The sequence below is a fragment of the Diplotaxodon limnothrissa genome, linkage group LG1, assembly GCF_057381915.1.
Source record: "Diplotaxodon limnothrissa isolate DT_005_m linkage group LG1, D_limnothrissa_male_GT1.1, whole genome shotgun sequence".
Lineage (NCBI taxonomy): Eukaryota > Metazoa > Chordata > Actinopteri > Cichliformes > Cichlidae > Diplotaxodon > Diplotaxodon limnothrissa.
The window spans coordinates 15444930-15469796 of NC_140596.1; the positions used below are offsets into that span (position 1 = coordinate 15444930).

Genomic DNA, 24867 nt, shown 5'->3' on the forward strand with positions numbered 1-24867 from the left:
GAGCGAGGAGAAATAATAGATTAGAGACGAGAGAAGAATAAAGGTAGCAAAGGGGGAAATGCAAGAAGAAAGGAAGACAAGTGAGAAAGAAGACGAGTACAGGACTGCTTTTTATCCAAGAAGAGAGGAGTGACAAGAAGAAGCACCAAAACTGTACAAGAGAAATAAAGTAGGTGAAATTATTCAATATAAGATTACACTGTACTGTATTTTAAAAGTGTAGCAAAAGAAGGATCCTTTAGGTGATTTGTAACTAATACTATGAGATAACTGCAGAAGAGCTCAACTCAATACTACAACTCTTGTAGCTGCAACATAAGCCCACCGTGCTTGACAGCTGATAAGAGTGCGTTGAATTATGTCCATCAGCATGTCCACTTTGGTCTCATCTAAGCACATTGTTGTAGAAGTGGTTTGTTAATTAATTATAATCTTACAAAAACTGGCCATGTTTTTTTTGTTGTTTTTAGAGAGAAGAACCTTTCTTGTGGCAAACCTTCCAAACAAGTGACACCTGTTCAGTCTTTAATTTTACTATCGTGAACTTAACATGCTAACTGAGGCCTGTCGACTCTGAGCTGTAGCTCTTAGGTTTTTGTGGAGTGTACACACAGCCTAAGAAATTGGGAACCAATGAATGCAAGAATAGTGACTCTAGCATAGCTAAAAATCCTCAAAAAGCAAGTGTGCAACTTTTAGTCAACATGCAGAGAACAGGTTTAAGTGTTTTCAGGTGACTGCAGTAATGGTAGTTACTATTAAGCTTCACAGTCCTTTGATTTAAGTCTGCTCTTAAATCAAAGGACTGAAAAAGCCACAGCGTTCTCATCCTCACAGCCTCAAATACTGTATTTTGGCAAAGCTGCTAGCATCGCCAAATTACATGTGACTACTAACTTGTCACATGTGGACACTTAAAGGACCTCTTGGTCTTTCATTTAAACACACTGGGTAAGCATCATTTTGCTGCAAGGTTAATGCTTGGTTTTTTTGCTTTTAATTACCTAAATATAATCAAGTACTGAAGCAAAAGTGAGTAAAAGCAAACATCAGTGAGCCAAAACCAAATAAGACACAAATCCCACAGTTCTGGTAGGAAAACTTCTGACTTTTGTATCTTTAAGAAAAGGTAAATTATGGAGAGGAGAGTTATTAAGATGGAGCGAGAGGAAATGAATAATATTAGCAGATAGCGAGTAAGGTGACAGTAAAGGTGAGGTAGTGCAGGGGGAGGAACAGTGACATAGAGTGTCTCTGAAAATGAGAATGAAAATGTGAAAATTAAAAAATGGGGCTGAGTAAATGGTAGAGGGGGGAATGAATTGAGGTGGTGAAAGAAAGAAAAAAACATTTGGTGTTCTTTATTTCTGTGTGGTCAGGTTGCCTGCAGAGACGTGCAGTGAAAGAGAAAGAGAGACTCCGGCAAATAGAGAATTTCATTTGAAAGCCTTTGGAGAGAGAGAGATATAAATGGGGAAGAGAGACAGTGAGTGACAGAGAGGGAGAGACAGGAGGTTATAGCTAAGAAACACTAAATCTCATTTGATGGATGTTATATGGGAAAAGTGAGCGAGTGAAGGACTGAAAGCAACAAAACCAATGAAGTGAGTAATGTAGGTAGGAGCGGTGCAGCAGCACAGACGGCTCCCACAGGCCATTCACTCCACTAGGGTCCACTCAGTCTTTGAAACACAGTAAGCTTGCATCGTTTCTCTCTTCAAAGTTGAAAAATAATCTGTTGATACCTCGTTTCTACAGTTTTTTTTTCTATAATTACAAAAAATATTTTGAGCCAAAAGGAAAAAAATCAGCTCAGTTTTTTGAGAAGACTGAGAAAGATGGCAGAAAAACACCCATTCGTGCACACACGCCCCTAGGACATAGTGTCATCAGTTTGCATATGGCAGAATTTTGGGATTAACATGGGAAAACTGTGTGTGTGTGCAGAGAAACAAAAACAGGGATTAACATGGGAAGTATGTGTGATGGAAATACACAGAGGGTGATGTATGTACTTTACTAAACCAACACACACACACACACCCTAGGATCACTCATCACAATGGAATCTACAGATTACAGAGGAGACCGGGGCCAACAGGGGCTTTCCTCCCTCCCTCTGCTTCTTCCTCTCCAGTTCTCAAACAAGGACAGGATGCAGAAACTTTAGGATTAATGGGATTAATTGTGCTTAAATGTTTCCATAAACCTAATTTAAACAGGATAACAGGCTGGCTACAAAACTGCAGAAATATCACTGGCGTTTCATGGAATTCTGGGAAAAGCAGGTTCTTGGATATCATTAATGAGATGTTTTATGGCTAGAATTTATGAAAGCGATTAACGTAAAACTGCACCAAACCAAAGCTAAAAAGGTTTTATTTGCCACGAGAAAGTATAAAGAGGAGCCTGAAGTGTTGCTGGAGCTGTTTTAACAACAGTTCCTTACTTTAAGACTGTTGAGACAATAAAGGTCAGGTATGGATGGCAAAATAACAAATCCATTTATTCAGGTTGATGAATAAAAAGAACGTAAGGCAGTGAAATCAGTTACATGAAGACGTTTCTTTCGCCTTCGTCTTAGCGTCTGCTGGAGGAATGATGATCCATCTCACTGTGACATTCCTTCATCTTCATCGTTAGTTCGGTCATCAATGGGTGATCTTCACCATGGGTGAACTTTACGATTCCATAAGACTGGAATAGGAGACATAAGCATAACTAGCTTTCTTCCCTGTTAGTACCAGAACAATCTTGTATGGCGATGTAATGAAACGGGATCATCACATAATGCTACACAATCTATTCTATAAAGGAAACTGAAAGTAACTGTTTTCATGACATTTTACTTAAAGATTAAGTACTTTAGAGATTATTGTAAAACTAACCAAAGATGTTTTTAATCCTGCCTGATCATCTCTGCTGTTACATGTCTCCACACGATCTTAGGTGCCTGACATGAAGGCAACTGGTCTTCGTTTTTGGTTCGTAAAAGAAGTCCCGTTGCCTTCATTTCGAGGGCTTAAGACTAACATGACCTGGTACAAAGACATGTCTCCAGACTTGTTCTATTAGCTAATAATAAAGTTTAAAATGTAAAAATTGTCCTTGTTGATATTTAGTCCTTCAAACCTGTTTGAATGTGTCCAAAGCATCTTCGATGTTTTCCAGGTAATGCTGCAGCTTTCCAACTCTCATCAGCTGTATCCCATGGACTGGATGGGGATCGGGGTAGTACTGTCTTTAGGAAGAAAGACAACATGTACATGTAATTAGATTTCACCACAACAAGTGAAAAGTTCCATTATTGTTTTCATTTCTTTCAGGGTGTTGTTCTTCTGGTATCATTTGCACTGTAATTTTCCTTTACATTTATTCTATCTATTCTATTTTTGCTTGAAAATGCTCCACACTGCTCTTACGGGAGCAGTTAATGCTTCTTCTTATGCAAAAAATGGCTGCAATACTAAACAGAGAATTAGTATTCATAAAACCGCTCTGCCCCTGGATGTGGATGGCTGGCTGGGTTAAATCAACAGCAGAGTCCTGCGCAGGAAACCCTGAGGGACATGTTCACAAGCCCTCTGCCAGTTTATAGAAAACATGTACACTGGATGCACAAACTCACATGGCTCTTCCAATATCGGTACAAAGAGTAAATAATTAGTTCATCGCTGCCCAATCATGATAAAGCTCACATTACGCCTGCTACATCCTAGGTTCATCAATCATCCCCAATTTCCTGTCTAGCATCTAAGCATTTCCAGGGACGTTAACCAGTGTGGTGCCCACTCCTTGGTCATACTTTTTAAATATACACATTGAAACTGAAATGGAAGTCGGGAAACAATAGCATACACATTTGTATGCTATAATATCCCATGTAGACAAACTTATGCAAGACCAGCTACTTAATTGTTTCACAAGTCACTTAAAAGAAATCAGTCACTACATAATGAGGTTAAATCAACTTCATTTATCAGCAGGGACATACATGATATAACATTAAGGGTTTCCTTTAATTCATCAGTTTGATTTCTAAAGTCTGAGGCAATCCACTGACATTCACAGCATGGAACCAAACAGCAAGAGCCACAAACAAGACTAAGAAAATCTGCTTTTCCTGTTAGTGTCTCAGTGCATGTGTAATGCATAAACAAGTATGCATGAGTGAGAAAAAGAACAGCAAGGGGGGAAAGTAGAATATTTAGAGTTTCTACAAGTGTGCAAAAAGCTTGCCTCCATGTTTGTTTGACTATACTTCCTTGAATACACAAGTGTGACTAAATATGTTTTTTTGCACGCTTGTATGTCAAAGCTTATACTTATTTACTCTATTTGGCATTAACGATAAAAGCATAAAAAACACTGATACTAATGCATATATATGTCCAAATTTCAATCCGCTGCAAGGTAATGCATTAAAGTTGCACGTTACTATAATCTCATTCCATTTATCAGAGAGGGGTACACCCTAAGTGAGGACTCAAATGCATCATGCCGACGCAAATGCAGATGTTCGTAAGGAAGGTCTGATCACAGCTGATCAGTCAGACAGGACAAACAAAACAAGAGGGAGCTGCCAGACAAGAGAGAGGACACTGGAACACTCAGCGTGAGGTATGAAGGTGATTAGCCACTGAAAGAGAGAGAGACACACAGTTGGAGGACAATAAGGCAAAAACAGAAGGAAGGAAGAGGAAACACAGGAGGACAAGTACAAAAGAAAAAAAGAAGAGAAAGAACACAAGCATAACTCATGAGCTAGGATGGGAACTTGTGATGAGGGAGTGATGTGAAATATTAGCTTACTAATCCGTACACAGTAATTACATCACAGCCCCTGTCTTTAAATCTGAGGCAGTATAGAGTCTACTGGCAGTCCTCTTCTCCTTCTTGTTTCAGCTCCTTCCCTTACGGTTCGCCACAGTGGATCATCGTCCTCCATCTCACCCTATCATCTTCTTCTGTCACACCAACCGTCTCCATGTCCTCCTTCACTACATCCATGAACCTCTTAAGTCTTCCTCTTCCTCCTGCTTGGTAGCTCCATCGTCAGTGTCCTCTGTCTCTCCATTCTGATCACTCCCTACCTGCACTCTCTTCTTCCTCTTTGCTATCCACTGTTCACCTGTTTGGATGACTGACCCCATATATTTATTGTCTTCCTTCTATTGACTTTCATTCCTTTTCTGCCCACCTCTCCAGACTCTCTATCACTGATTTCATGTCCTCACCCTCACATAGTTCTCTACCCCTCCTAACTTCCCCAGGTAGTCCCACAGTTTCTCTCTTGGCACCCTACAAAGACACAGTGCAACTCCTTGTTACCTTCTCTGTAGATCTTTACCAGCACATATGTGTGCTGTTATACGGGAAATGCACAGTTTATTATACTGTTAACTAGAAATGACGGCACATCACATCTGAGGTCATGCATTGTAATGCAAAGATAATTCAACAAAAAAGGTAAGAAATTAAAGAGAGTAGATGGGTAATAACAAGTAATGTGCCATTCAAAACCCAATGTTGCTGCCTGCATAAAAATACACACAGCCAAGGAGACAAATTACCACCTTTCAGTCCTTCTGTCTCTAGAAGGGAACGTTCCAGTGACAGAAAACGACGCAGTTTGTGTATCAGCAGTGACAGATTCAGAGCTGTCATCAAGCCAATCAATGATTTTGACATCAAGAGACTCCCACATCTCTCACAGAGACACACACACAGACACACACAGCTCAGCAACTCTGGTGTACTTCAATGCAAAACTAATAAAATCCATCTAACAGCAGCAGCTGTTTTAAAATAAACACAGGGCCTATTAAACATATTAAAAAACACACTCTTGTTTTGCGTTCTACATGGACATATTTAATGCAAGATCTGCAAATAAGAAAATGTGCTGTCAAATTAATTAGAGGGATTTCTTCTTTTTCCTCTAAATGCATTTAATTATAATTCGTATCTGTGGAGCAAATGGATTTAGATGCACATATGCGTAAAAATGGATGAGCTTGACTGCTTATTGATATGTGTGCATGACACTGACTGTAAATGTTTACAAATACATGTGCTACAGTGAAAGTTCACACACACACATGCTGAACTGGGACATTGCTCATCCTATAAAGATAAATACACACTAGGGACTGTTAGGAAACAGCTTTGTTGTTGGCAAACACTGGAGTTCTCAAACACTCATTTACCCGGCTCTTCTTTCCCTTTATTCTCCTTTCTTTTCCATCCCCCTCCTCTAATCTCTCATTCCTTTTTCCCGCTTCACATCTCCTTCCTCTGCTTCTCCCCGTTTATATTTGTGCTTTTTACCCCGCTAGCTGCAGGGATTAAAGTTGCCAATGTTGTTCAGCTGTTTCCCGCCCTCTTCGGCTGCTCTCCATTCATTTCTCTTCTGCACTCTACCTCTGCAGCCCTCTTTAATCTTCCTTCTATTTATTTGTTCTGTCCTCCTTTCTCTTGATTACATATTTTAAAGAACTGTGCACCGATAAAGCTCGAGCCCTTCTCCATTTCCTCCACTTCTCCGTCTCTGACAAACAAACAAAAAGAGCTGTGAGTAAACACATATACATGAATGCACACGCGCATCGGCATTAATGTATGAGCGTGCGCACACAAAGATAAGGTCGATACAAATCCACTTCACCCTGTTCGACCCGGCATATTTGCCAGTTTTCACTTCTCTCCAGAGTAAAGACACCAGAAGGGGATTCAATACGCGCTATAATAGAAACAGCACCTGATGTTAACCGGGCATTACTCTTAATTATTTCTTTATGGGCAGCAGCTTCCCCCGGCTAAGTTTTCCACTCTTGTTTAACAATAAAATCTGTTCTGGTAATAAAGAGAAATCCAAAATGAATTTCCATGTAGTGGCCACAGCTGGAGTCATTTCAAACTCTATAGTTTCCTAATTTTTCACCACTTTTTACCCACAATGCTAACAGCCCATTTGTTTGAACCTCAAAGCCAAACTAAACTATCAACTGACAAGCCAACCAATTAATGAGGTGGCCCCTTATCCTCTGGTTAAAATTTAATTATTAAACAGAAAGTTCAAAGAATAAACCAACAAAATTAGTAGCCCATGAATAATAAGTTACAATATTGGTTTAATCACCAAGCCAGTGATTCTGACTTCCACGACATACAAACACACACATCAAGCCCACAATCCAATTATAATTCCTCTCATATAGAACCGCAAAACAATTAGAGTAATTTAATTAATTTGCTGTCTCCTGATTTATCCCCTATTTTTTTTTCTCCTCGGAAGAGTAAATTGAAGAGAAATACGGTCTCATAGTCATACGGAGCTAGTTACAAAGCTATAGCTCTCGGCTATGCATACGAGAGGCAGTGAGAAGAAGAAATTAATAGTTGTGGAAAAGTGTAGCATTTCCAGGCAAATGCAGTGGAACTAATGAGGCACTTGTTTGGAACAAAAAGATCCACGGCCTGCTGTTTGTGAGAGGGAAACAAAGATTATCTTACTAAGTAGAAGTAACTGAAGGAGAAGGTCAGATTTGCTGCAAGTATTTAGCTTAATTGCGTTTTTGTTTTTTGTCAAATGCAACAGTAATTTCAGTTGTACATTTAAGGGAAATTGCAACAACTATGCAAGACAAAGAACATTTAAATCACAGTTAGTCAGCCGTCTTTGCAGACAAAGTCACCAATTAACTACTGCATCTAAAGAAGGTCTTTGCCCGAGTCTCGTAAGCTAGCAGACAACAGGACCACAGCGATCGATAACACTGACTTCCAACCTTTCTGGTTTGCTTAAAGCTAAGTGATGCCTGCACAGGATCCTTCGATCCAAGCTGCATAGCTACAAGCAGCCTTATCGAAAAGAGTAAACAATCTGAGAAAAGTCTAAATTATCCACAGAAACACATTTCTTCAGTTACTTTATTCACCTTGTAACTTTGCCTATAGGTTAGAACGACCAACATCTTCTCATTGGATTAGGTATTTATAAAAGTAGCCTTTCATTAAATATTATATTAAACCAGTTTGTGGTTTTTAGACAAATCTACGCTGTCTGCTAGTCTCATTTGTCTGCAACATTTTAAACAAACTTCAATTTCATACGCTGACAGCAGGACTCATAAAGACTGACACCACGGGTGCACTTGGCTGGTCCATCAAGGCCACTGCTGATGCAGAAATCTTATGCAAGAGATTTGTCCCTGTGATACTGCTGAATGTTAATGCAAATACAGACAGAGAAAAAAGGTCTGGGCATTTAAAAATCAAAAACTGAATGATGTAAAAAAGGAAGTATCAAGCTGATGCTATTATTCCACATTCGTGCTGACCTGTAGGTCTGAGAAGATTGTCAGTACTTGTGTTTAAGAAATGGAGAAACAACACTAAGCTACAAAATGTGTCCAGAGATGCTTTTTGCTTTACTTTATGCATAAAAAGTCATCAGAGCATCTACTGAAAGAAAGATATCTGGATGCATTCGTGAACAGAATAATCTGGGTATGTGTGTGTGTGCATATCTATAGCAGTAAAATATGTGCAGTACAGAAGGGGTTCAATAGGCCTGGTGTGCACAGCCTGCAGCAGGTGAGCATTATTCGCAGGGAAAACCTTCTCCATATATCACAAACTGAATAGAGTAACTCTGAAAAGACCTGCAGTGGGAGAGTGTGAAAGAAAAAAGGAATACAGAATGAGGGGAAGGACAGGAGAAATGGAGTGATCGAGAACTCCTGCAGCTATCTTTCTTGCATCTGAAGAGCCCAGAGGAAGATAGGAGATGAATATGGAGGATCCTCCTCCCACTCACTTCTCACTTTTTTCTCCTGAATTCCTTCCACTCTTTTTTTCTTTCAACATTTTCACTCGTCCGTGTCCATTTCATTCATTATACCTGTTTTTAACCCTTCCCTTCCTGTACGTTACCTTTACTCTTCTTTTCCTTGTGATCCCATCACTCATGTTTTATTTCCATCATTTCTGCAGATCTTTTTTCCCTCCTCTCTCTTCTGTCAAGCTGTTGATCACCCTGCAGCCCCCCCACCCCACCTCTCATTTTTCATTAATTTCCTGCTTATATCTTTTATACAGAGCCTAAAGCCCCCGCACCCACCCCTCTCACTGGCTTTGTCTTTGATTCTTTGACACACGTTTTACAGCAGTTCTCTCCATCCCCTTGTACACATCACCATCTCTTTCTTTCTGCTGCCCTGTGTCTGCTTATTTATTTATAGGCCGTTGCCGTTTCTCTCCTGTGGATATGCTGTTGCGGGAGCGTGTGTGTGTGTGTGTGAGCACAGCTATCCCAGTAGAGCGCTGCCCTTCACACAAGATCAATTAGTCTTTCTTTCTCTGCATCTCTCTCACACATACTGACACAAACACACACACACACACTTGCTGAAGTGCGTAGGTATAATGTTGAGTTTGTACAAACTGAACTGCAAAAAAAGAAGAGACAGAGTGATGGTTGGACAATCGAAGCTGGGAACTGTTGATGCAATTTACTGTAAATTCAGACGTAGATTTAAAGATTTTTGGATTTGGAATCCAACTCTCTCACCATCATTTCACTATTTTTTCCCTTGTTCATTGCGTTTACTTGATTCACTTAGGGTTTTTACTCTTTTATTAATTAAAAATGCTGTACTTATTAGATAAAAATATTTGAGGACTTAACAGTTGCCCTGTTGGTTTAGACATCACATTGCATTCCCAGATTTGAGGGTGATTACCTGCATATACAGAAATCTCAGTTTAGATTTAAATTTTTCTATGAATGGCATAAACATTTTGCTCTGATCTTACAAATTATTTGTTTTAAGCACATTTGCCTGCATGCAAAGCTGAAAATAAGATTCATTTTCACAACAAAAGTTTAAGCTCACTTGAAAAATGGCAAAAAAAATCATATTTTGCATGGTTTCAACATGCAACAAGAAGAAATGGGAGTGAGAAAAAACATTTTTTGAGCATGCAAGTTATTGAAATCAACGCTTCAACTGAAACAGGCTGTTTTACAGCTGATCAAAAGTTTAGGACCACACCTCCAAAGAAACCTGTAACCTGTAAACTTCCCTTGCCATCCATCCCCAAAAGTTCTCAATTGGATTTAGATCAGGGGAACATGCAGGATGACCCAAAAGAGTGATGTTATTCTCCTGGAAGAAGTCCCCTGTCCTGCAGGTATTGTGTACTGTACCATTGTCCTGTTGTCCTGTTGAAAAACCTGCAGTCGTTACCACATAGACGAGGGCCCTCAGTCATGAAGGATGCTCTCTGCAACATCTGGACATAGCCAGCCACCGTTTGACGCCCCTGCACCTCCTGAAGCTCCATTGTTCCAAGGAAAAAGCACCTCAGACCATTATGGCGCCCCCTCCACCGTGGTGCATTGAAAACATCACTTCAGTCTCAGATGCCGTCTGATGTTTATGGCGCTGCAGTCAGCACCAGTAATGGCCTTAATTTGGGTTGAGGATTGTCCAGTGTCTTGATGGACAGCCAATTGGATCCTCTGGCTCAGTGCTGGTGAAAGTTTTTTGGGGTCTTCCACTTGACTTTTTTGTTCCATAACCCTCTGGATCATTTAACAAATTCCAAATGACTGTCTTACTGCGTCCAGCTCGGCAGCGATGGCACTTTGCGAGAGACCCTGCTTATGCAGTTCAACAACCTGACCACGTTCAAAAAGGGAACGTTTTTTTTGCTTTTGCCATCAGAACGTCATGACAGTGTGACTGCCTGACAGAAAATGACAATGAATCCTCATTTTTGCACAGATTTGGCCTTTTAAAAGCATGAGGTCCTACACTTTTGATCAGGTGTTTCAGTTTAAGCGTTGTTTTCAATAAATTGCATGCTCAAATTTTTTTTTTGTCTCACTCCCATTTCTTCTTGTTGCATGTTGAAGCTCTATTTGGAACCTTGTTAACCATACAAAATATGATTTTTTGCCATTTTTTAAGTGGTCTTAAACTTTTGATCGAGACTGTATGGAGCCTATGTGGTCTTTCATTTTTGAATTAGCAACACAATGGAATAAAATGCGAAGATCAGAAAACCAGTAACTCAAGGGTTGTCATTGTGGTTATTTTCCCATGTTTTGAATATTTAATTATGATGGTAAAAAAATATGCATTGATCTTCCTGCTGCAGTGATAAACTCGGACATTTTCACTGTGATGTGTTTTATTATGCGAGCTTGCTAAATTGCTAACTAAATCTAATAATCTTTAATCTCTGCTTCAAGAAAATAACAAAAGGAAATTCAGTGCAGAAAAACTAAGAAATAAAACCAAAAAAACATAAATTTTATGTTAACCTAACACACTATCATACCTGTTCATATATGATCAGCACAATGTTGTGAGACTCAGCTCAGGACCTTGTCTGAAATCTCACATGCAGCACACAGCAGGAGTCTGCATCACACACAGACTCCTGCAGGAAGATGCCAATTACCTGCCCTATTCTCACATGGCTGCACGGGCACAGAGATCATGCAGAGTTTGAAGAAGAGCTGGCAGGTTAAAGATAGGTTTCTTTGGACATTTGGGTTCTCTCATCCACCTCTTTGAGTATTATATTTATTCATTTTTAGTTAACATTTATTTTACCATGACATCAAAATTCTCTTTACAAGACAGACTAGCCTGATATTAAAAACCAACAAATACAACAGGAAGTGTTATGATAAAAAGAGAAAAGGAAAACTGAGTTTGAAAGCAAAGCTGAAGATTTACTGGTCTGTGTACATTTCTACCCTCATCTATGGCTATGAGCTGTGGGTAGTGACCAAAAGAATAAGATGGCTAAGCCAAGCTGCAAAAGTAAGTTTTCTCTGAAAGGTGTCTAGGTTCACTCATAAGGACAGGATGAGGAGCTCTGTGAGAGTCATTTGTGAGAGGGTCAGAGTAGAGCCACTACTCCTCATACTGAAAGGAACCACTTGAGGTGATTCAGACATCCGACTGCGATGCCTTCATGACGCCTCCCAAGTGAGGTGTTTCTGACATGTCCAACTGGGAAGGGGCCCCGGGGCAAATTCAAGACACGCTGGAGAGATTATGTCTCTCAGTTGGCTTGGGAACGCTTCAGTGTCCCCCCCAGAAGAGTTGACGGAGGTGACTAAAGAGAGAGATCTGGGCCTTTCTACTTTCAGACTGCTGCTGCCATGACCCAGACTCAGATAGGCTGCAGAAAATGGATGGATGGATGATAATATCTACTAAAGTCTAGGACTACATCAAGTAACTTAATCTTCCCTAATCCCCATGGTAGCAATTGAACACTCTCCGACTCGCTTTCTTAGTATTAAAAACAGTAAAGATTGATCTATACTAAAATTAAACACAATCCAGAAGTTTTGAGATGACTATAAAAGGCATCAGGACGGTTAAATAAACCCATATCTCTGTACTAATTTATACTGGTAAGGTTATGCAATCCTCCCTCATCTCAGTGAACAGCACTTTGAATGCACTCAGACTTTATGCTTATCCTAAAACCAGGTCTGATAAACGCCCTGAATCCAGGCACACATACACAAATATAGGGAACTGATTTCTTTCTTTCTTTCTTTACATCTGATGACATATTAGTCATTCATGGGTGAAACGCAGATTGTTTAGTTTCCTTGACAGTGTACTGCCTGAGCCAAACAGAAACAGGCACACAGTGACTCACCTGTATGCTGGAAGTGTCGTCACCCCGTAACTCATAGCTTCCTCCCAGCGTCCCAGGTGAACTGAAGCATCTAAAGCCATGTCTGTAATTCTGAGCTTGTATAGATTTTCCTCAGAAATTTCACCACCAACGCTTGATAACAGATGCCTACTGCTCTCCAACAGCATTTCCCAATCTGGAAGGTGAATTAAGGAAAAGTAACATTTATCCTGCATCCCCGAAAATATGATTAAAGCTGCAGACTCCTCAGGGAAATCTTAAGGATTTATGAAAACAACATTGCATAAATTAGTTTACTTCTCTGCGCTGAATGATATAAACTATCTGATGTTTGTCTCTCTCCCTCCTTTGTGTTGTTTTATGATGAAAATGGTTACGCCAGCTTTATGGTGATGAAAGCACAGAATCTCAATCCACTTTTAATTAGACTCTTAATTACTCGGAGCTGCCAACCAACCAGTGAAGCCACCACCATCATCATTTGTACATCAGTACATGAAGTTCTGATCTAATCTGATCAGCACCAAAGTAATTCGATCTTACTTACGACCTAACTTAAGACAGTCGAGTTACAGTATCATGTTTCATTAAGCAACTAAACTCTCATTACTTGATGCTTGTCTTTTCAGTTACATGAAATATGAACAGCAGACAATTACAAGAAGTTCTCATAGAGATTCGGTGTCCACTGGCTTTAGAGGAACTTGACAGAGACAAAGGATACTGGACTCGGCTTTCAGCCCTTCCAGTCTTGGTAGAGCCTCCTTCAGCAGGCGCCATTTTCCTTCTTCACCCGAGAGCATGAGTCCATCCTGAGCAAAGACATTAGTAAGGAGGGACTACTTTAACATCCACACTGATGAGCAGAAATCTATGTCTAAAACAACCAAACGATCTCGTGAACATACAAGGTCTGATCAACAAATTCTGGGAATCAATCAAAAACTTTTAAGTTTAACAACTTAGATTCTCCATAGAGTAGTGGTTTACACATTCACCTAAAAAACGAAAAACAAAATCCCCAGTTCAATTTTGGGAGGAGACAAAAAAATCTTTGGGTTTGTGACAGGAAGGGCATCCGGTATAAAAATCTGCCATTTCCAATATGTGGAGCTACTCGCTGTAGCAATCCGTAGTGAACAAGGGAGGAGCTGAAAGGAGCTTTAAGTTTCATAACCTTTAAAATAACTTCTTGTGTAGATCACTCCCTGAAGGTCACATTATGAACAACACAATTATCACTCACCACCAGCCCTGCTCGCCAGAACTGTCTCCCCGTGGCTTTGACCTCCAAAACATAAAAATCAAGTTGAAGAAAAACTATTTTGATAGTACAGCTGATTTCAGCACACAGTGCAGAAGTTAAGGGGACAGAATGGGGCCTCCAGAGATCCATCTATGCATAACCGCTGTGGTGTGATGGAATAAATAAACACTAGATTAAGTTTATTAAAAACCCATTGTGTGATTCACAGTGACCTAGTGACCTGTGACCCGTTTCAGGCCAGGAAGGAAAAGGTTACAAGATTAAAGGGAATGAGAAAGAGAAATCTATCCTAAAACGTAGCTTTTTTCTTTAAAATTATGAGTAAAATTTTGTAAAATAAGCGTGCAATTTGTGTAAATCCTAACACATGCACAGAGAGAAAACAGCCATGCGCTGGTTTGATGTCGAGATTAAAGACAAGTAGAATGAAAGAGAAAGTGTGTGTTTCTGTCACTACTGTGTGCAGAACAAAGGTCGGTGGCAAAAAATGAATCAATGCCATTGTTCCAGAGAGTCAACTGAGTGCTCCGTCTTAACTCGTCTCAAACAAACACAGAAGCATAAAAAGCGCAGTGCTAGAGTAAGAGTGAAGTGCCATATAAAGCACAGAGAGAACAAAGCTAGAGGCTGAAGTCGCAGCAGTGACAAAAAGATGATATGAGTGAGAGAAAAGAAAACAGACACATCGAAAGAAAGCGCAGGAGGAAGATGGAGCAGATTAAGATGGATGGAAAAGAAAACTGCAGCCGCAAGACAAGATAATTTTTCTCATTTTTCAGTAGGTGGTCAGAGAGTGAGAGTGGATGTGACGAGGTGGAGCGTGACCGAGTGACAGAGGGGAAGACGAGGAGGAGAGCAGGAGATAACACAGGATGTGTGAGAGAGTGACGGAGGGAAAGGGAGAGGAGGACAGGAAAGGGTACACCGAAACACGTTACGCACCGATACACTCTAACAGAAAGTGTGTGTGTGTGTGTGTGTGTGTGTGTGTGTGTGTGTGTCTGTGAAACAGAGAGAGAGACAGGCAGTAAGGAGGTACGGTTGAAATTCCACAAATATCTTTTACAAAGTTAAAAACGATCACGATAAGGTGCAAAATCATCATCCACACACAGAAGTGTGTGAAAGAGTGTGTTTCTGCACTTTGAAAGTGGCTAACCATGTGCACACTATGGACTCAGTTATAATGATAAGAGGACAAAAGGATCAATACAGACTTTTAACCAGTTTATTGGAGCTGTTCTTATTGGAAAATGATATAGACGTTTCAAAATGATCTGTCATGAATGAAACAGTGACATTTCCACCACTACATCCATCGCAGGCACTCACTCACTCAACAAATATATTTTCGCCCGTGTCGTTCTACACTCATCGTAGAGTAAAAATATAATATTCGAGCTATGGCGACAGCGATATGTGCAAGTCTCAAATGTGACCCCTCATCAAAAAAGATCAGGTATGATTTGGAAGAGTCTGGAAATCTAGAGGGCTACCACCTTTGGTGATGATAGCTGCTTTGCTCTGATTGTTGGACATATGAGGGGGGAAAAACACCCAAATAAATAGCTGTAATCCTGATTAGAAGTGAATGAAGGCCGCAATTTAATTTGTTTGCCTCTGACCTTGTCTCGCGAGTCACATCGCTGGCAGTGACAGGTAAAATGGTACTGCTCCTCCAGCTGCCTCTGCCGATCTTCAGTCAGTGACAACGTCTCGATGTAACTTATAGTTAGCTGGACAGAGAGAGAGAGAGAGCGGCTTAGTTTGAGAAACAAACAGTTTGCTCAAATTTAATTTTCACTTTTACCTACAGCACTTAAATAAATTTGAGGCCATATTTTGAGGATCAGTGTTAAGCACATATCTATATTAGACATTTGGAAAACAGACTAAAAAGAAGAAATGTGATACTGTAGAAGTAATGCGCGCGTGTGTGTGTTTGTGTGTGTTTGTGTGTCTTGTAGGACAGATGGCTTGGATTAATCTCATTATATATAGTCACAAGGGATGATGAAGTACGGAAAATTGGAGAAAACACTGCCAAGTTAGGAGCTGTGATCCGGCTTGTGTTGCTATGAAATTTCACTTGGCTACATCTTGTAATAATTCTTTAATAACATTTAATTCAGTGTACATCTATCAAATACTGGATAAGTATACAGTATTTGTTACTTGCATAATAAAATTCACTTCATGGCAGATATAGTTCTTGGTTTCAGATTCTATATCGTTCAAAAGCCATACTGTGAGGTTATTTTCTTCATCATACCTCATCTTCAGGGTCGATATCCCGAACAGCTCTGAGCTCCAGTTTCGTCCCCTCAAACACCATCACGCAGTTTGGCCGGCAGTCGTGGTTTAACAGAGATAAACTGAAAGATGGCAAACAGAGAGCGGGAGGAGAATGAATTGAGGGAAAAGTGAAAGAGAGAAAAGAGATGGACAAAAAGTTGGAGGAAGCCTGAGAGATGTGTGATAAAATGTTTAACTTGCAAATAAACTCTAACAAAGTTTGTATGTGTTTGTGTCGCCCTCCTTAAACGATGACTGGCAGCCCTTTCTCCTAAATACTCGTACACCGAGAGGAAACAGCATGAGATAAAGGATGAGAAACTGTTTACTTGTGGTGTTTGGAAAATATAAGAAGTGACTCATTCCTGCTGAGCCGCCAGCTGCTACATGTCCAACTGTTTTGGGGTTTCAGTCAGTCCGGTGCTGACTGTAATGCTACTTTGTGGCAGCATAATGATGAGAGAAAAAACACACGCTGGGTGACATTTCTCCCTAAAGATAAAAAGATCCCGACTCCAAGGTGCTGTTAGGGGCTTAAAAATCATCTGGCAATGTTACCTTTAATTCTGCACATTTAAGACGGAGCTCTCAAACAAAACACTCACGCAAGCAAAAAGTTACATGCACACACACATATGTACACACAAAATTCCCTGCACAGTGTGACAAAATGAGTAGTCTGCTTCTGTCATAACAAATGTCACTCTTTATTTCTTTCTGTTGGTCTATCTGCCTCTCAGACAGGCGCACAATAAATCAGGAAACGATGGGTACTCCACTTCTGTCACAACAAAGGCTTTTATCTCATTTCCCAATTTTATTACCGACACAAATCAGCTTCCTGCTCATTCACTCCCAAATTTATTTTGACAGCATCTTGATGGAGACACTGATACCACATATAAGTGGTTTTACTTACAGTTTTTATTTACAATACACAAGTGTTTTTTTTTCCCTTTAAAATTAACCAGTATCCACAAACAAGCTACTTTAGGAACTGTACGAACGTTTTCCACATGTGATGCATTTCCCACTGACATGTAGGTACAATCGAATGGAGACAACCATGAGAGGTGAGATGTTTAAATTATGGATGTACTAGATAAAAGTAAAAATATTCTTGGCAGGTTATTGGCTGAATTGCCTACAAAGTGTCACATAAGATTGTTGTACTGAAAATTCCCTGTAGCAAAACTTTATTAGCTAGTAGATCCTGGTAGCACGCTGACTGTTCCTGTCCAACTGTGGTTTTCTAAAGGTTAAAGAACTTGAAGCATGGAAAGATGGATTCTCTCATGATTGTAATCTTGCACATCTCAAGAGAATCCAACTGCTTTGCAAGCTGAACTAATTAACTGAAAGACCTGATGTGCATCGTTCTCATGCTGAGCATGTAACTGTGCGTGTTGATATTGTGCTTTTTAAAGAAGTACTTGACGACCTCTGTGACCCATAAAAAGACATTTAATGTCACTGCACACATGGCCGTGAAAAATACTGAAGAGGCTTGTCTGTTTTTATGACCCCTTCCATTACCGCTGCACTCGTTTATCATATTCAGCAAAACAATAGGTCCAACAGATAAAGTGCGTGTGTGTGTGCGCGTGTGTTCAGTCTTTGTAAAAGTAACCCCCTGGCTTTGTTCTACAGTGAAGAAGTTGCAGGTTGAATATCAACTAGGAATCAAGCGCTCCAAACGATGCTTTTATCTGATAGAAGGAGGCTCATTAGCATACTAATTAGATTAATTAACTAAACCACATCTCACATTAACAGTATCGGCTCACACTAACTGAGACTAAGTGTTGCATTAGCAGGGCGGAGAGCGAAATATTGTGTGAGATTGCAGATAGTAAAGGTCTATTATCCTTAATTATAACTGGTATTAAATTATGGAAAAGGCTTAGATATGTCATCTCTTTGTTTCTATTGTGAGCATCTTTCTTTCACAATTGATTCTTTTCTCAGCTTCGAGGTGGTTCACTGCTGTACTAACACAGGAGCATTAAACGCTAAACCCAAAATGTATATACCTTTTTAGTTAGACTTGAACCAGAATCTGTGGGGTTGGGAATCGAGAATCGGTTCCCAGTAGTTCAGTTACTTGGAAATGTTAGTCTGCTTGCCTACTGATTCTGCTTTTCGGTTCCATTTGCGCTTGTGCTAGAATCAGCTTATTTCAGTCTGTGTACTGGAGGAGGAATGCAATGGTAAAATGGAAAGAAACAACTAGATTATGCTGCTAAATGAACTTTGGCTTTTTGCAAACATCTACACCGACTGCCAGCCAAGAACCCAGAGTGATGTTAAAGCTGAGTGTGAATGAATGCCGACCACGAGTCCAGCAACCAGACATTGAATGTAAACAGGTAACAAACAGATGAGCAGTCAGGCTGTTGTTTCCATGACTGCAAACAGCTTCCGCAGTTTACCTGCTCATCTCTCTAAAGTAGCATCACTGCGGCTTTCATCGCTTTGAAATCTCTTTTGTGCCGGTTATTTCTGCATTGTGTTCATACCCAAATACCAAGAGAAAGATTGCATGTGTGTCTCTTTATGATACAGATTTGTGTTAGTGTGTGGGACTGTAGCCTCAGTTTATATTGTTAACTGGCAATTATGAGAGAGTGTGTTACAAGTCATTTTACGGAGAAACTAGAATATAATGTAACGAATAATGTAACAAATTACTTCTCTTTGGAGTAATTGAGTAACATACTGCATTACTTTAAAGAAAAGTGTTCTGTGTATTACAGGTAATAATTACTTTTTTTGAGTAATGACCCAAACACTGATCACAACAAAAGGGGGAAATAATCAATCATCAATAATGGAATCAGGAATTGCTAAACCCCTAATCACCTGCTTTAAATACACTTGCTTTATAAAGAAGTTGTTTTTTGCTATGATTCATTTGAGAACATTGACTGTGGTGAGGATTAAAGCGATCTAGCAATAGAGAAGTTGTATTGGCTGAAGCCTACCTGGCTACCATTGGGCGAGAGGCAGGGTAAAGACCTGGAGAGGTCACCAATCTGACACAGGGCCACTATCAATCCATGTAACCAAGCGGAAACTGATGTCATCCCATAGAGGCTGAGAAAATTTGATCTAATTTTTGATTTCCAACACAGTCAAGTGATTCCATTTTCTAAAAAGTGTGCTCCTCATAAACATCTCTCAGGTCTGCATGTTATACTGTTAAGTAATTTCTTTTCCCTGCTTTTGCTGCACTGCACCCCTGGGAGGATTTCCTTGCATCCACATGGGGGTTAAAACGAGGTAATATAAAATGTATGGTTGAGGAGGATTACAACACGTAATCTGTGCTATCAATTCAACTCTGAATCATTTTGCTTTTGATAGAGCGCTCTGAGGATTTCACATCATGTTGTCAATAGGCCAATTAGAATAGAATTAGAATAGAATAGAATTCAACTTTATTGTCATTGCACATGCACAGGTACAGGGCAACGAAATGCAATTAGCAGTGAAAGAGGGTTATGCTACGGATGAGTGCAGGTGAGAGGAGAACGAGAAAGTCAGCTAATGAGAAAAAGAGTTTTTGAAATATAACAGAGACAGAAAATGAGCAGAAAGCGGTGAGATGAACGGAGGTGTAGTCTCACCACAGTAATCCCCCTCTCTTCGGCAAACCCATGGTTGCTAGGCAACCCAAAATATGAATAGGCAGGGGGACCATTCTGAGAACGGGCCCATTATTTATGGATGAGTTACAACACAAATCGCACATAGACCCACGTGGTTTGGCTGAGCTTTGGTAATGCCACTGCGACCATCTGACATCTCAACATGAACCAGATAAACTGGCAGGGATACCTGTGGTGTGTGTGTGTGTGTGTCTGTGTGTGTGACAACACTAACGACATGTACAACACCAGGCCAAATCCCACCCCATTCACCCGGGATTCAATACATGGATTACAGTGCATACAGTACTGCACTGCTGTGTGTGTCTCAGTGTGTATTCGTGTGTATTTTATGAGGACCATTTCAAGTTTTGGACCATGTGAGTGAGGGCCATGCTCACATCCCTAAATCAGGTCAAGGGGTTTATCAACACTTATGCACATGTGTGTAACCTGTGAGGTCTGTGTACACAGTTACAGTATTTCCACTATGATAGGTAGACATATCAGAATGAATGTGAATAAAACTGAGGCAGATATTCAAAATCTACATAACACCAGAGGTTGCCTTTCCTGAGCTATAGAGTAACTGTGACAGGAAGATTTTTAGTCTTTCGGTGAGTCTCTGCAGTGATACGAAAAGGCAAAAATATGCCAGTGCAAGGCTGTATACGGCCTTCATTCCACTTTCTAGGACAGCAGAGAGAGTGAATAATATTTTGTTAACTGCTCTACTAAAAATGGACGTACTTACTAGGGGTGCAACGATACTCGTATCGATATTGAACCGTTCGATACAGTGCTTTCGGTTCGGTACGCATATGTATCGAACAATACAAAATTTGTAATTTATTTTATCAACTTTCCTTCTGACGATGCTGTCTGTGTTGAGCGCTCAGTGAATCAGCGTTCGACTACTCCGCCTAGGCTGCACTGCCGAGCGCAGATCCACTGAGCGTTCAACACAGACAGCATTGTCAGAAGGAAGAGTGCAGGGCAAGCTAGCAGACAGAAGTTAAGCTCTCCTTGCAACATGGCAAATTGAACCTCCCCCACCCTCATTCAGATCTGGCGTTTGGAATTATTTTGGTTTTCATGTGACGTATGACCCTGAAGGTAAGCGCGTCATAGACTAAAGTAAAACAGTATGTTGGATGTGCCACGCAATGCTCAATTACATGGGTGGGAAGTAGTGTGTTAGTGCAGTTAGCTCATTAACGTGTTAGCCGTCTAGCCCCACGCACGGGGCGATCAGGGGTAGCTCGTTAACGGAGATTTGCCGTGTTGTGGCGTTAACGTCATTTCAACGAGATTAACGCTGACAGCACTAGTGGGAACACAACGAATATGACTGCACATTTACACCGACATCATCCTAGTGCAAAGACAAGTGGAAGCAGACAAAAACAACAAGCATGCATGCTACAAACTTTACCTGAGTCATTTAGACAGCCGTTAGCACATGATTCTCCTTATGGGGACCTGATATGTTTAATATTGTGGCGAGCTCAGACAAGGAGGAGACGGAGGTGTTGTTTGGTCTTGCTTCCCGTGAGCTAGCCAGGGAGCACAGCCGTTTATTGACATATGCAGAAGAACACTGCCGCTAGCTAACTGCTCAGCGCGGCAACCGCACAGCAACAACAACAACAACACACAGGGCGCCCTCTGACCCCGGAAGGACACACCGTCGCAGCGAGAGGGCGTCACCCGTCACTATGGCAACATAAACAAAACATAACTGTACAAACAGAACCCCGAACAGCCCTTACCCGCTACATAGCCCCCACCTAAGGGGTCAGTCATCCCTGACGACCCCACTACCCCACACAAAGTCCTGCAAATGTCCAGGTGCCTTCTTTTGGCGCACCGGCCGGTCACGACCGGGGGAAAAGTCACTCGGGTCAGAACATGGGGTGCCACCATCATCCCACTTCTGACACCAATGTGGCGAGCTCAGACAAGGAGGAGACGGAGGTGTGGTTTGGTCTTGCTTTCCGTGAGCTAGCCAGGGAGCACAGCCGTTTATTGACATCTGCAGAAGAACACTGCCGCTAGCTAACTGCTCAGCGCGGCAACCGCATAGCAGCAACAACAACAACAACAACAACAACACACAGGGCGCCCTCTGACCCCGGAAGGACACACCGTCGCAGCGAGAGGGCGTCACCCGTCACTATGGCAACATAAACAAAACATAACTGTACAAACAGAACCCCGAACAGCCCTGACCCGCTACAATATGCTGCTGAGAATATAGCCCAGAAGAAGCGTATAGTATAGCTTTTATTTTGGAAAGAGCCATTTCTCTGTAATAAACTCTCTTTTCCAAAGATGAGTGATTCCTCAATCAGATACAGGGCTCGCAAAATCGCTAGCCCGACGTCCCGGGGCTAGCGATTTTTCCAGTCGGGCTACCAAAATCTATCTCTGCCCTGCCCGTCGGGCTATTGTAGGAAGGAAAAATATATGTCAATGCTTTTGCATTCTTTCGGAAATGTAGCAATGTAGCAATTTTAAATACACTTAGTCATTGAGGGTTAGCAGGAGGGACTATGCGCTTACCTGCTGCTCCTTGGCAGGTAGCTCCATGCCCTCCTGGGTTTTAATTGCACCTTAGAACACATATGCATCAACACTACAATGAGCGGGTGGAGGGAGGTTTGGAGTCTTCTCCCACCCCCATTCTCTGCGGCCTGCTGGAGCGGGAGGGCTAGTAGGAGGAGTTGGCCGTCCGACTGCGGTCTGGGGTGTGGGGCCTCCCTGCTGCTGCGGAGTCGGGGTGGTCTGCCTCTCCCCACCGCAGGGAAAAGGGTAACACCACCTGGGTCTGGGTGCAATTCCCCCCTCCAGGGGCAAGGGTACCTAGACCCGGATTGTAGAGTACGCTTGGGGAGTGTGATTGTGTGTACAGCGTCTCTTTATGTCTGTCTCCACGTTGGTTGAGTGTGGAGTGAGTGCATATGAGAGCATGAGGGTGGGAATGGATGTTTGTGTCTGTGTGTGCCTGTATGTCTGTGTCTATATGTCAGGTTGGGTATCAGACGCCACCTCTCTGGGGACACCTCAGGCCCTCCAAGGTTTGGAGGCCTATCTCCACCCACCACCACTTCCCCTGCCGGTGGCGGACTCCCTCAGGTGTCGGTGTGTTGGTGGTTCTTTGTGTCTGGGGGTGGGCGTCCGGGTACACACCGGCTCACTCCTTGGCGGCCGCTTGTCGGGGCCTGGGGCCTGGGGCTCGCTCGGGCCCCCTTTGGAGGTGGGGTGCCCCCGGCCTCTCGGCCTAGGGCTCGGTCACTCAGGCGCAGCTGGGGGCCGGCGGAGCTCACGGGCGCGTCACTGCAACCCCCCCTGGCTTCTGCTCCGCGGCTGCTGAGTGAGCCCTCATCTGGGACTCTCCTCAGCTCTTACTGGAACAGTGGCGCGGCTGCCCCTCTGTTGGTCTTCCATGGTCTTTTGTGTTCTGGGGGCCTCTGGATGTCTGGAGTTTTGATCTCCTCCATACCCGCTTCACACCCTGGAGGACGGGGCTGAGGCCCCCCCACACTCCCTAGCAGATCATTACATGGAGAAACCTTTGGAATGCAAGCATGCTGATCCACACAGGTATGCACACATGGGTATTCACAGACGCAGACTAAAGCTTTCTTGGCTGCTGCCTCAAAGCACACTGTGCGCTGTCTATCTTGCGTGCTGCACAATATTGTTTATTACTTAGTAAATACTGATATCTATGACTAGCTAGTTTATTGTGATGGTGCTTTGTTTTCTCTATTATTATGTTGCTCTTTGTTGTTTGCTGTCTCCTCTGTTTGTTTGTTTGTTTGTTTGTTTGTTTTTTCTCCATACAGGTGACCCAGGAGTTTTTTTTTTTTTTGTCTCTCTTCCCCCCCCTTCTCACCGTCTCTTCTCCCCTTTGGTTTTCTTTCTTTCTCTCCCCCTCTCTCTCTCATTCATTCCCCCTGTCCTATTTATTAAAAAAAAAAAAAAAAAAAAAAAAAAAAAAAAAATGACAAAGGATGAACTGAAGCTCTGCCATCACGTAATGTCGCATACTGCTGTTTCTGATGTCATGAGAAAAAAAAAAAAAAAAAAAAAAAAAAAAGGAAATGTAGCTGGGTAATTATGTCATTGGCATCGGTGAGCCACTGTCAATATGTGACATATTGAAATCGCGTTTGAATTTGCGCTTGTTTTTTGCTTTCACTTTGCAATCGCGCGAACTGTGTATAGAGAGCGACAGCACTGATTGGTGAGTGATGATAATTTGCGCACCAATTCCTCTGACATCGTCTTATCAATCGTTAGCTTACTATGCAAACATGACAAGTGAAATCTCCCGCAGCAAGCTTAAACATATGAGAGGTTGATCGCGCAGAGAATCACTGACCGTTATGTGAGTGTGTGTAAAAGCAGCAGGATCTATATTTTAGTTCTGCTGAGCCAAATAAGACAGGTCAGGGTGAAGAAGTGACAGCCAAAGAAAAGCTTACCACAAAACGGAAAAGTTATGACAAATCAGACTATAAGGCAAAAAGAAAGTGCAGCTTTATGGTTTCATGGACAAAAGAATTTCTGTGGCTGCAATATGACGAGCTATATAACCGGGGCTGCACATAAGTGGTCCGCAGGTGCGCATTCGCAGTCAAAAAAAAAACAAAAAAAAAACGCGCACAAGATATGAAGTTGCAACGCGTGTTTGCATACATAAGATTTTCTGGAGGAGGACAGACATTTGTTTAGAACTCTTAAAGATGTCGAAGAAGCTCCTTTAAGCAATTACTTTGGTGTTCCTCCACCTCCAAACAAATGTCAGAAGGAGTCCGAACCACAAAAGAAGCACGTATTCTCGGAAAATACAGGCCCACCACCAGGCCCACCACCGTCGTGGTGGGCCTGATCTCTGATAACAACGAGACGGCCTACCTGAAGGAGATTAGGAATCTGGAGAACTGG

General features: G+C 41.7%; 1 protein-coding gene across 1 annotated transcript in view; it reads right to left on the minus strand.

The window, feature by feature from the left end:
- Window positions 1–2580: 2580 nt before the first annotated feature.
- The window catches only part of smyd3 (SET and MYND domain containing 3), a 116178-nt gene continuing 93891 nt past the window's right edge, over window positions 2581–24867 (minus strand). The window contains exons 7-12 of the mRNA XM_085370218.1: window positions 16239–16341; window positions 15592–15702; window positions 13424–13511; window positions 12700–12874; window positions 3133–3241; window positions 2581–2697 (exon numbers count right to left, since the gene is read on the minus strand). Coding sequence (XP_085226344.1) covers window positions 2581–2697; window positions 3133–3241; window positions 12700–12874; window positions 13424–13511; window positions 15592–15702; window positions 16239–16341 — 703 coding nt within the window. The remainder of the gene's footprint in view (window positions 2698–3132; window positions 3242–12699; window positions 12875–13423; window positions 13512–15591; window positions 15703–16238; window positions 16342–24867) is intronic.